The 13,497-nt window shown below is 43.5% G+C and overlaps 1 protein-coding gene across 2 annotated transcripts; it reads left to right on the top strand.

The window, feature by feature from the left end:
- The first annotated feature begins 5,090 nt into the window (after positions 1 to 5,090).
- On the top strand, positions 5,091 to 12,823 carry LOC149277921 (AP-1 complex subunit mu-2-like). Of its 2 annotated transcripts, none has more exons than XM_089502548.1 (12): positions 5,091 to 5,132; positions 6,771 to 6,927; positions 7,291 to 7,358; positions 8,488 to 8,618; positions 9,204 to 9,351; positions 9,601 to 9,727; positions 10,002 to 10,144; positions 10,583 to 10,654; positions 10,776 to 10,934; positions 11,426 to 11,551; positions 11,656 to 11,731; positions 12,801 to 12,823. In XM_089502548.1, exons 1-12 carry the CDS (start codon positions 5,091 to 5,093, stop codon positions 12,821 to 12,823), a joined length of 1,272 nt encoding a protein of 423 aa, XP_089358674.1. The 2 variants fall into 2 exon arrangements, with proteins under 2 accessions (XP_089358674.1, XP_089358673.1); XM_089502547.1 differs by having other exon boundaries at positions 9,996 to 10,144.
- The last annotated feature ends 674 nt before the right edge of the window (positions 12,824 to 13,497 follow it).

Genomic DNA, 13,497 nt, shown 5'->3' with positions numbered 1-13,497 from the left:
CCCTTTGCCTGATAATTTTGTGAGTTACAGGCGAGTGCATGTGAGTTCTATGTTAACTCGTCTGTAAACTCCCCCTTTACTCCTCCGTTACATTAAAGATTAAAAAATAAAATATACTAAACGGTGCTTTGGACATCCTAGTAACCAATAATTGACAATCATAGTGTGTGTGTTTGGGGGGGTGTAATCACCTTTAGAGGAATGTGGATTCAAGCTAATGAAATGAAGGGCATTAAGAGTATTTAAAAATGCTCAATTATGTATCTCTGTCCGAAGGCACTTGCTTAAAAAATGGCTGCTTGTTGCACACGGCCATGTCCCTATATTCCTGTGCATCTCAGACTTGTGAATTGTCGGTGGAATACACCTTTTGATCACTGTTGGAAAGAACAGTGATTGTTTTGACTCGTCTTATGAAACCTATAATTGGCCTCCTCACGATCAGCACTTTGTGTGTGAGCTGCTTGGCGAAGTTGTGGCAATGTTTTATTATGCTGCTATAGAAGAATGTACTGGAATTACAATCCTAGAAAATAAATAATAAAAAGACAGGCAGCAGCCATCAGGAAAATCACAAGAATAGGACTTTTTTTTAGCCACTGGAGCGCCAGTTGCAATGTTCACACAATATAGACGGGATACACCGGGGTGTCTGAGGTCCAGTAAAGAATATTACGTTTATGGGTTGAGTGTCAGAGCAAGCAATGATCGTTTGATGTTTAGTATAAATTCTTAGAGGAACATTACATGGCGGGTGTCAACATAATCATCTGCAAAATTGAAAATTGTCTGATAAAGTGGACCTATATATTCTCCTTAAGCATCAGAAGCACGGGCGATTATGTTCGTTAATTCTCCCCATATTTATTTTCAATGCCCAGCCCGTATCCCTATTGCCCTCTCCCTGAAACTCCACCTGCTGGCGGCTTCAGGAATTGCAAAACGCCGCAACTTACACCTGACCGAAAGATTTCCCTGGAGCTCTCAGGCGGATTGGGAATCTGCTGTGGTCAGCTAAAACTTTGAGTGGTTGTCGCCCCCCCCCCCCCCAAAGCCTCCTATCAGTGTGCTCTTTTGGGGCGAGTATGAGAGGCATCCGGGAAAAACAAGGTTTGGGGTCGCCTCATAAGACGTGACCGGGGGCACCCTGTTTCCTGTGCCGGGGGAAGGGCAGCAGGCAGATGGCCGGAATGGTTACCCTGGGTGGGTCAGGGGAGTGGAGGATATTGTATTTCACCCAGTTCTGTGTGTATAAATACGAGTGTCCTGTTCAATAAACCTCAGCCTATTTCTCACTCTGTGTCTCAGCAAGTGACCGAGGTGCACGAGAGCTATAATTACTTGGTTGCCTAGTGCATTCTTGGCAAGGAAGGTCTACACGGCGGAGCTACTCATCTCCGATTCTCCGTCACAAGTGGATACGAGTATAACACGCTATCCTGCCTGGAGTACCGTTTGGTCTAATACCGGCCCTGGCCTGAACAATGTCCCTTTATACATAGAAGGCTTCCAATCCACACCCCTTATTCACCTATTGGCTCTTTTATGTCCTATTCTCATCAGTTGCTGAACGCTTGTTCCTCATTGGTTTTTCTTCCTACAGCCCCTGCTTTTTCATTGGTTTATAATTTTGGATGTCAGGTTTGATGTGGAATTCTCGCTCTAAAATTTTTTACTGACTATAAAAGTACTAATTTTCTCAAATGCACCATACCCTACTTCACCCTTAATGGCCTTTCGTACTTTTTAGGTGTTGAGTGGACCCTAACACATTAAAAATAACTGTTCTAAATACAGCTGAACCAAAAACTTCAGACCTTTGAAGAACAACAACACAATGGAGTCTTTAGTGGAAGGTGATACCTTTTATTGGGCCAATAAAACATATAAGATACCCCATTTGACTAAATGCTCTATCTTCTTCTTACCTCGATGCCACCGTATACACTTTATCCTTATCACGTTAACCTGAGCCACCATAGAGACATTTACCCCTACATTTACACAACAGCTGTTGCCCTTTGAAGATGTCAGCTTGTCCACGTGGAGGAACACAGCAGCACAGAATACATAAAAAAGGGCATTTACAAGTGGTGGGGAGTTTATGGTAAACCACTGACCAGATAACTAACAGTTTAACACATCGGTATCACATTTTCCATACTTTCATGTGAGATGAACTTAGCGTTAGATTGCATGATTGTGAAAAAGTCGTTGTATAGGAAGCACCAATGTTCCTGCTGATGGATATTGCATTGATTAGTGTGGTGATCAGGGTAGGCCTTCTGCCAGTGCCATGAGGTCGGAGGTCCTGACCCTCCATCGGGGATGTCCACCATCTGGTGTCCCATGACGCTCAAAGGATCCTCCTCCAGCCGCTTCCACCAAAGGGTCCCACGCTCTCCTTGACCTTGACTATTCTGTTTTCTGGCTCCCTGACCCAGGCTCTGGTATCTCTACTACCCTGAACTCTGGCTTCATGACTTCGGCTTTGATATATCAATTACCCCGAGCCCCCGGCTCCCTGACTTTGGCTTGTCTTCACTATCCTGCTTGTGCACTCCTAGAGTTTGTCTCCAGTCTTGAAAATCCCACGGCCTTTCCGACCGGTTCCCCCTCAGGTGGAGCCTTTTGGGTTGGAGCGGCTGTGGGCAAAGAACTCCCCTGAGACCTCTGGGACACGGTGTCCTACCCAGCACCAGCATCTCCTCTGGTATGCTGAACGTGACAATTATATAAACGATCAATTTCTTTTGAAATACCCATAATTGGCGATTTCAGTGGTCTCACATACACCAAGCAGACATTTGAAGGTGTCACTATGATGTGAACAGCATAGACATTTACTGCTTTAATATGTCTTTAGGTAATTTTAAAGTAAACTTTTCAGAATTTTGGCTAAAAAAAAACTGTCTATTCACAAAAATGTTTAAATTACATTATAAACATAATGTTAATAAAACATACAAGAATTGTAATGAGTACACACAACATGTTTATTGTAACAAGTAAAAGAAGAAATTTGCATAACAGACATATAATAAAAAAAATACATTGTTCTAGTGATAAGGAATAATTGTAATATACCAGGAATATACACTTTACCTTGCCGTTATAATGATTTCTAAAAGCATTTGCTAAATTAGTGTAGGTGATCTTCACCTGACTCCAGTTATCCTGGAGTGAATACTCTTCTGCTTAGTAGGCCATAGTATTCTATGACATGATTCTGATGACCTCACAATTCCATGGGCAAAGCTGATTTCGTTTTGCAGCGCAACTTATCATTTTAGCATGATTTTTTTTTAATTGCACCAACAAAAATAAACCCACAGTATTAACTGGAACACAGAAGCGTAGGATTTGATCAGATAGGATAGATCAGAACCATTTTGCCCATTTTCCCTGCTGTGAAGACAAACCTTAATAAGTCCTTTGTCTCATCTTCAATTCGGGAGCCGTATGCCTATCCCTAGCACATCTCCCCTCTCTCTCCTTCCCTCCAAGCCATACATATTGTGATCCTTTAGTCTGTCCTGATTATTTTTATCCTACAAACCATTCACCTCCTTTGAACTCTCTCCAGTGTGTCCATATGCTTCTGGAAATGTGGTCTCCAGAACTGTAGCCAATACTCTAGGTGAGGTCTGACCAGAGATCTGTAAAGTGGCAGAACCACCTTCCAGCAACCTGCTTGCTTTTTCCAATTCTTTAATTCCTGAGAAATAATTACTCCTAAATTCCTCTCTTCTTTTGTCACTGACAGTGTCCCTAATATAATATATATATATTTATTTATGTATATTTGAATTTTTGGCCCAAGTGCATTATTTTACATTTATCAACGTTAAACTGCGGCTGCCATGCTCACAGCCATTCTTCTAATTTACCAAACTCATTAGCTATTTAACTTTTTCTACCCTGTTACAGAGCCTTGTATCATCTGCAAAAAGACATACCTTACCTTTTAGACCTTTTGTAATATCACCATACCTGGGAACTCCCCGGGTTTGACCCGGAGATTGCCGGGGGAGCACTGCTTCTCCGGTTCTCCGGGTCAAGACCCAAATCCTCCAGGTCGCGGGAGCAGAGTCTTGACACGCCCCGCCCCCCCTGCCCATTTTCCTTTAAATGGGGGTGTTTCCTGTTGCTGTCAGCGGGAATGCCCGCCCACTGACACCAGAAGGACCGCCCACCGACGTCAGCAGTCCTGGCCGCGTCCCGCAAGGGAGCCCAGAAGTTCCCAGGTATGACTATCACTAATAAAAATATTAAAACGTACGGTCACGATACTGATCCCTGAGGTTCCCCACTAGTAAGAAAGTCCTTCCTCTGAATATAAACAATTAACTACAACCGTCTGCCTCCTGTCACTCAACCATTGCTTCATCCATTCAACTATTGTGGCATCCAAACCCAAACACTCCGATTTATTTGTGAAAACTCGGTACGTTGGGGCAACATCGTGTTGTAAATCAAAAGAAAAGTTTTCCGTGTTTTCACGTGGCTACAGTACCACGCACAAAAATCTCATTACAAACATTGTGCTGTATCTGGTTCTACGCTCCTCGATGCGGAATCTGCGATCGAATGTGCTAATGGTTTGCCGTGTTCCTGGTGCTTTCTAGTCTTTATTGGCAGGTGTAGGTGAATGACGGTGCAGGGGCTGTAAAACCAGAAGTGTCAGCCTGCCCTCCCCCCCCCCCTCTACTGCCTGGAACTCGATACCCCACCCTGGCATTTAAAGGGGAAGTGTCTACAAGCGACGGTCTCGGCAAGCAGCGCAGCAATGAGAGGTTTTTTTTCTCAGCGGTTCCCCTTTAAGAGAATTGTACACCTGGAAACTGGTTGTACCTGGTGACGTAGGGGGCAGGTAAAGACGGGAAGAAGGAAAAGGAGACGAACGTTCGGCAATTAATTCCATGCAGGAAGTGAAAATCGTGCAAAAACAAAAAAGGAAAAAAAATAATATTCTGTCTGTAGTCCGAATCTGGGAACTAGGACTAAAGTTCCCCTGAACTTTGAAGAGAAGATAACAATTAACTCTAAAAAGGAGACGATTCTGTATCAGAGAACAAAATCGCAGAATAATGTCAGCTTCTGCAGTGTTTGTCCTGGATCTGAAGGGGAAGGTGAGTGCTTGCTTTATAGTAACAGTCATGAAAAACATAGAGCGGGACGGCAGATCAGACCCATTCGGCCGTCTAGTCGCCCGTTTCTCCTGCTGTAAAGACCTTAATCAGTCGTTGGTCTCGTTTTAGATTCAGAAGCCGTATGCCTGTCCCACGCATGTTTAAATTCCATTACTGTATTGGCCTCTACCACTTCTGCTGGGAGGTTGTTCCACTTGTCTGCCACTTTATTAGTAAAGTAAAACTTCCTTACATTACATCTAAGACTATTAATTAAGGGAATTTTTCGTGAAAGGTCAGGATTTGCTGCAGGGCTACAAAATGACATACATGCTGCCACCATCTGGATACGTGTGGCCGCACATTACGTTTTTACACTCACTGCAAGACCCGATCTGCCTCTACTGAGTGCCAGTATGGATAAGTATGAGGCTCTACTGGCCGCCGGCCCACAGGGCATCTGCCGGGTGTGCCAGACGACCAGTCTGCACCAGTTTTGCGGTTTCACCGACCCGAAACAGTCCAGTTTGTTATTATTATTATTATTTATTGTTTTATATAGCGCCATCAAATTCCGTAGCGCGTTATATATGTAGGGTTTATTTACTGAACACGGAATGGGATGTAATAACAAGCAGCTGAAATGTGCCAGTTCCCGACTCCCTGATAAAGGAGTTCATCTTTTATTTCGGAGTCAATGAAGCGCTGTGTCTGCATCTATGATAGGATGACCGGGTAGGATTGGACCCCGATACGACCCGGCCACAGCACTGGCTCACTAGCCTATGGCTAATAATACTAGACACAGAAGGGAAGAGACCAAGAAGTTCTGGTGTTACTTTGCAGGGTAAAGGGAGGCTGCGGGAAATTTTATGTAAAAGACAAGACTATTCATAATAATAATTACATTGCACTGGTATACAAAAAATCTTATATTAAGAGGTATCTTTCAGTGTGGAAGGGATGTACAAAGCACGCTTCTAAAAGCAGTTCCCATCAATTTCCTCTGCAATCAATGAGCTCAGTATTTCCACATGAAAGTTTTCCACACATTTTTCTCGAAAAGGACAATATTTGCAGCGTAGAAGCAACCCCCCCATCCCAAGTACCAGTTGCACATAGAGGGTTAATGTTGAATCTTAGTGAATGAGACCCATTGTAGGATCAATTTACCATTTTCCCAAAAATGCCCTCCTCGGCTTTTATAACCAATTTACACCCATCTTATTTGGCCAAACGAAGAGCACCTGACCTGAAAGACAGTAGGAACTGGCAACATGGGGCACAAGGGGGCCCTATTATCATTGTAGACTTTCCCCTATCCCATACATGCTTAAATTCACCCACTATGAAGTTAACCTCTACGAAGCTGCCCCACTATCTCACTGTGTTAGACAATGGGGGGCCAGTTACTATCATCAGAGGGTCTCCTCACACTGAGCGCTGGAGTCGATAGAAGACTAACGATGCAATAAAGCTGAGCGCCGCGATATGACATCATATCCTGGCATAAGTATATCGCAACATGATAAGTGTCCTGTTAAATGTCTTTAATCTGTTTTTATTAAACTGATTGCCTCTCTCTGTATTCATGCTCTTATATATAGCACACTTATCTCTTTACCTTTTCCCGCGCAGCCCCTCATTTGCAGGAATTACAAGGGAGACATTAATATGGCCGAGATAGACCACTTCATGCCACTGGTGGTGCAGCAGGAGGAGGAAGGAACCGTGTCGCCCCTACTGACACACGGGAAAGTACACTTCATGTGGATCAAACACAGCAACCTGTACCGTATCCTTCACATATACCTGTCAGGTGCCACGATTTCCACGAAAAGTCCCAAGTCTTGGTTCAGTTATCAGTTTTCTTTTACTTGTACCTGACCAAATCTATGATTTATACTTCTCGCTTATTATACGATATATGTGAATAATGGAATTTGGTCATTTTAACTCCTTAAGGACAATAGGTGGTCCCTAAACCCATTGAAAGCAATGCATTTTGAGCCTGTACATGTACGGGCTTTGTCATTAAGGGGTTAAGTCCTACTCTTTTGAAATGCTGAAAACTAACCACCGAATTGTGCCTGCAGTAAGTGGCGTTTTTCACGTCTTCTGTGTACCCAAGTTTCTTTCTTTAACTTTTTGCTCTCAGTGGTTGCATTAAGCAATAAAAATGCCAACGCATCACTGGTCTACTCCTTCCTGTACAAAATGGTAGAGGTAAGTAGTGGTGGGGCATTGGGGGGATGCACAGATACACTGGGGATTATGTGAAGGATTGTAGTACAATGTGGGAAAAGATTGGACCAAACCCCCATTTTATATATATAACCCCTCACTACTGCTGAGGAAGGAAGGGGTTATAGTCCATTGTGAAACGTTGACCAAGTTGTGATACAATACAATAGTCTAGCACCCACGGAGAGTGGAAGAACTGGAAATGGATAGGTAAAATGAAAGCAACCGAGCGAACTGAAGTGAGATAAGGTTGCGCTACACATTAAGTGAAAGATGCATTATCTTCCGTTCTCCGTTCTCATGTACTTTAGATTTTTCTGTTTGAGCTCCATTCCCGCTGTCCAACTCACTCCTCTTTTCAGCTTCCCACCCATCACCCCATTTCACTCACACACTAATTCTTTCTCTGGAAAATATCTATAGTGACTCTGGTCTCATTTCCACCATGTAACGTAGTAATCATGGCTGTAAGGAGCCTGTCGGTTGGACATTCCTTTATTTATTTTGTTCATTCATTCCTTTTTTAATTTTGTTCATTCATTCCTTTATTAATTTTGTGTCTCCAACCTTTACCCCCCCCCCCCCCCCGCTTGAATCTTTACCTCCCACTAGAATTAACACTCATGAAATCAGGAACACTGCAACCAGGCTTTTACTACAAACTGGATTGTGGTCTAGACCAGTTCCCCATAAATGCCAAACCGCCATACCCTCTGAGGAAGTTCTTTGGAAGCATCCATTCATATCGGATTTTGACGAAAACATGGATGTTGCCGTACTAGTCTCAGCAAAGATCATTCAAATGATTGTGTGATATCTTTCTGTCGTCCAATGTTCACAGAGTCACATGTAGAGCAGGGTTGAGTACCTTAGCGGCCCTTTTGTTGACAACGCTATAAACAATTTGGATTCAGTGATGGAGCCACCATATAGGCAGCTTCTGGGGTTCATTTGGGGCCTTCAGTTGATTACTGAACCTTTCTAGGCACACAAACTGCCCCCTGCTACCTTGTGTCCAGTAAATGCTATCCACCCCACACACCCCAGTGCTGCTTCCTCTCCCCGCACAGGTCTGGTCTTCTCTTAACTTCTCCTTGGCGTCCTCCAACAGGTATTCACAGAGTACTTCAAAGAGCTGGAGGAGGAGAGTATACGGGATAACTTTGTCATTGTGTACGAGCTGCTGGATGAGATTATGGACTTTGGATTCCCCCAAACTACCGAAAGCAAAATTCTGCAGGAGTGAGTATTAATACTGCCACTAATACCCAACTAGGTCTGCTGCCTCCATGCACCCCTCTCAATGGCAGCGAAAACTGATTCAGTGGAATGTGTGTATATTTTATAAATATTAACTACATTCCTTGATGGTTGATCATGGAACCATTAATGCTTTCCCCTATGGTGTTACATATGATTTTAATTTTTTTAATTTTGTACCTGTCACTTTTCCCTTATCTTACAATTTTTTACAGTTCGGCACACTACAAAAACCCACATTATAATTCCTCCCCTTAAAGTTATCTCTCCCCTTTTTTATGAATAAGTATGGTGCCAGTTTAAAGCAACACACCCAAAACTCACCGTTGAGTGAATAAATCCCACCATACGTGATCCCCTGACACATTGCCTTTTGAATAGAACCTTTGGAGAAGCGGGTCCATGAATGGGATTTATCTGTTTTTAGCAGAGAGGAAGTTGAGATTTTTGATTTTTAGTTAACAGGTTCGTGGGACACTATGATTGAATGCATTATGTGTCGCCTCTCCATTAGGTGATCAAAGTCGCATTCGTTATATAAAATATGATTATATGCGTGCAATCTAGGTATATCACACAGCAAGGGAACAAGCTGGAGACGGCCAAGTCGCGTGTCCCCACTACAGTGACTAATGCCGTGTCGTGGAGGTCTGAAGGCTTGAAATACAAGAAGAATGAGGTCTTCATAGATGTGATTGAGTCTGTAAACCTACTGGTGAGTAGCTTTAGCAGAAAAATTATAAATGAGACATTTTATATGATTAATTATTTCTGAGGAAGGTTTGGACATCCAGCAGTGCTGGGAATGATGTGTATAGTGCTGCATGCAGCTTTATAAAGGTTAAAAGTTGAGCAGAGTAGGTGGAACAGCAGCTAAAGAAACATGAAGGCATCCTAAATCAGAATTCTCAGCCAGGTTATGTGTTCCCTTCAAAGCTTTTCAGAAATGTATTGTGTATCTCAGGTGAACACGAATGGCAGTGTGCTGCTCAGTGAGATCGTGGGCACCGTGAAGCTGAAGGTCTTCCTCTCGGGAATGCCGGAGCTACGTCTAGGACTTAACGACCGAGTCTTATTTGAGTTGACAGGACGTGAGTACTGAGCATCAGGAGCCTCCCTGCCTCCTCACTAGTTACCCCCTGCAGCCTCCCTGCCTGCAGCCTCATCAGCCTCTAGAGGGGTCCTGGTGCCCTCACTGTCCCAAATTGGTGTACTTCTCTACATCCTTAGATGGGCACCATAATAAACCATTGCACCATAATAAACCATTATAGCAGGGGGACAGGGGTGATACTGGACCTAAAACATTGTCAGCCCTGTTGTCCCACAATTTGTTTGAGAGATTCTTCCCCATTTAATTTACAGGTAACAAGAACAAGACAGTAGAGCTTGAAGATGTGAAATTTCACCAGTGTGTCCGTCTTTCCCGTTTTGAAAATGATCGCACAATTTCTTTTATCCCTCCCGACGGGGACTTTGAGCTGATGTCCTACAGGCTGAGCACACAGGTACCCAACTTTTACCACATCTGGTACCGTAATAACATACTGTGGATACCTTCCCCTAATCAGAAGTAAGAGAGTAGAGCAGAGACCCAGGAGAACCTGGAACTTGAGGCCTAATCAGACATCCCAAAGAGTTATGCCGCTGTCTCAATTCATTTTAAAAAGATAGGAGCGAGGATCTGCACATAAGACCCAACAGCTGGCCCATCTTCAGCAGCCATATGCCTATCCCATGCATGTTGAAATTCTCTCACTGGATTAACATCTACCACTTCTGCTGGAAGACTATTCCACTTATTCGCCACCTTCTTGACAATAAAATACATTGTTACATAACATTTAAGCATTTAATTACTCGGTTTCTATAGAAACCTGTGTCTGTCGTGTGGTTCATATGATGTAATCATTGATCAGTTTGTTGTTTGCATGTTATGTTTGTAGGTGAAACCATTGATCTGGATTGAATCAGTTATTGAGAAATTCAGCCACAGTCGTCTAGAAATTATGGTGAAGGTAAAACTTTGAGGAACCCAGAATATTATTCTAACAATAATGGGGCACGGAGTCTGTCCCTCCCACCGCAGGGTGAATCACGTTTTAACAATATAATTTCTTCTCATCCCTTGGTCTTTAGGCAAAGGGTCAGTTTAAGAAACAGTCTGTGGCAAATAATGTGGAAATTGCAGTTCCTGTTCCTAGTGATGCCGATTCTCCGAAATTTAAAACCAGTGTGGGGAGCGCCAAATATGTGCCGGAGAAAAACGTTGTGATCTGGACTATCAAATCCTTCCCGGTGAGAAAAGGCCGCTCCCGTATATGTGAGATGATTGCTTTAATGTAATCGTTAGCTTTCTTCTGACCTGTAGGTATTCCTTTTTAGTGTTCTTTATTAAGCTCCCAGCGATAGCAGAAAAATAATTTTTTGCCGTTTTTGGGAAGGATTTCGTACTCTATGGGAATTGTAAGATTACTTGTTGGCATATCTGGGAACTCTCCGGATTTTGCCCGGAGACTCCGAGTGAATCCCTGTGTCTCCGGGTCACTACAGGGAAACTCTGGGTCGCTATAGCGGCGTTGTGCCACGCCCCCACTCCCCGCCCACTTCCCTTCCAACAACTGCAGGACCGCCCACTGACAGCAGCGGGATTCCGCAATGTCTTCTTACTGCATTCCGCTTGAGTGATAGCGGGGATAAAGGCCTGGTATTATATTACGATATCAGGGATAGTAACCGGTGAATGGTGGAAAGGTTACTAACTTTTCTGTTTATGGGATGGTTACCAGGGTGGCAAGGAGTACCTGATGAGGGCCCATTTCGGCTTACCCAGCGTGGAGACTGAAGAGGTTGAAGGAAGACCCCCAATCAACGTGAAGTTTGAAATCCCCTATTTCACAGTGTCTGGGATTCAGGTAAGTGGGGCAAGAGGACAGCGACAAGTTTAGTGGGATAAAGCTGCAGTGTCCAATATAATACCTATATGGCTTGATTTATTGATTTAATTTGCATCTTGAAGGTCCGGTATATGAAGATTATTGAGAAAAGCGGGTACACAGCGCTACCATGGGTCAGATACATAACTCAGAGCGGAGGTAAGATGACAGCCGCAGGGCCAGCACTACCATATAGGCAAGTTAGGTGATTACCAAGAGAGCTGGTACGGGCCACCACCATGAGGTCCTCTCCTGTGTTAGCCTACAGGAAGGGGTTTCAGAAACATAGTTCCCCTAGGAAGCTAGAAAGCCTAGGGCCGGCCCTGCTCTGACACATCCATAAAGTAATTCGGTGGGCTGTCGACAGGGACCCTGGGGGATGCGAGGCGACTATCCAAAGAGAGACCCAGCGAAAGTTCTACAAATGTTAGGTGTGATTTTGGATTACGAGATGACGAGACAATGCAACCTTTACACCCTCCTGAAAGTTTTATGTTAATAATTAATTACACTTTCTAGTATATTAAATAAACGTGCGCAGATCTGTTTCTATTGTAACAACCTATCGGGCCCGCTTTTGTTTTAACAAAGCATTTTACACGATGAAATAATTAATTCTTGAAAAGGGTATTGGGAATTGAACATTACTAGAAACAGTGTTTCCAATGTTTCCAGATCTTTTTTATTATTATTATTATTACCAATCATCGAGGTGGGGATCCAGCTAAAATATATAGCATTTCCCAAAATGAGCTCAGGCTATTTAGGATATTGCTATGCATCCCCTCTGCGATCAAGAAAGCCGCATGCTGGCGTCGGGATATATTTTAGTTGGGGGCTGCCCTAGGCTTGACCCGGGTCAGCGTTTCCAACCTCCTTCACAGCCACAGTCCTTTCCACCGAGTGCTGGAATAAGACGTTATGAGCTGGTACTTGGCCTCAGAAAGACGAAACAGTGGAGTCTGTGCTGCCCATTGAGTAGTAGAACTCTGAGGGTCCTCACGATGGAACAGGCTGATCTGCCCCTGTTTTTTGACAGCAGAGGGGATGCTGCCGTCGGATCTGCCCCCCTAGGCCAGAACTTCTTTAATCTTTACATTTGGTTGGAATTCTTCATAGCAGACACCCTACGCGCCCGTTTCAAGCTCCCTTCAACACAGATTTGCATGAGAAGTACCTATATATCAGACCGTACACTAACGCTTTAATGCCATCTTTTACTCCTCAGATTACCAGATTCGGACAAACTAAAGGAACCCTGAAGAGACCAGAATGTTTTTGTTGTTTTGTGACACCCCCTAGTAATCTTACTCTAAAATAAAAACGTACCAAAAATATAGATTTCTTCTTACAAATAGCCACCCATAAGGAACAGTATTATGGTGCTGTGTGCTATTTAGTTTTATTACCCCCCTTGTCTTGTCTTCTGCCATGTTTTGCATCGTTGGACTAGGTGATGATGCCCTGTATCAAATGCATCGCTGGTTTGATCTCCAGATTTTCCAGCTGCACCCTGTGGAAGTATTGCTTTATGTAATGTACCTCAAATAATAATGTCAACCGGAGGCTGTCATCCACAGAACACATTTTTGGCAGTAATACAAACCCATTGTTTCTAACAATTCACCGTCAAACTCTGTTGACAGGAATATGATATGAATGGTCTTTTCTGCTACCTCTTAGTGACGCAAAAAAAATCCCTACATTCTCAGTATCCATCAGATGACGTGCTGCATTCCGTTACGGTAACTTGTAATATGATCTTCCTCCCCAAAATACAAGGTGTGACAGGCATTCCTCATTTGACATCAACTTTACGGCATGCTTACATCATACCTCCATTCTAGACCCTGATCTCAAGTTCCTTTTCGTGTTTTTTGGCCGGTAAAAGGAACTCTGCCCGGTGTTCCGCGCTGTGTTTGTAA

The sequence above is a fragment of the Sceloporus occidentalis genome, unplaced genomic scaffold, assembly GCF_023333645.1.
Source record: "Sceloporus occidentalis isolate IW3139 unplaced genomic scaffold, rSceOcc1.0.p SCAF_205, whole genome shotgun sequence".
Lineage (NCBI taxonomy): Eukaryota > Metazoa > Chordata > Lepidosauria > Squamata > Phrynosomatidae > Sceloporus > Sceloporus occidentalis.
The sequence above is the reverse complement of the archived record's forward strand: the minus strand, read 5'-3'. Positions and strand labels throughout refer to the sequence as shown.

Coding starts and splice junctions, on each gene's coding strand:
- LOC149277921 (XM_089502547.1), top strand. CDS start 5,091: ATGTCAGCTTCTGCAGTGTTTGTCCTGGATCTGAAGGGGAAG. Junction 5,133..6,770: donor TCCTGGATCTGAAGGGGAAG/GTGAGTGCTTGC, acceptor TTTCCCGCGCAG/CCCCTCATTTGCAGGAATTA. Junction 11,732..12,800: donor ATACATAACTCAGAGCGGAG/GTAAGATGACAG, acceptor TTTACTCCTCAG/ATTACCAGATTCGGACAAAC.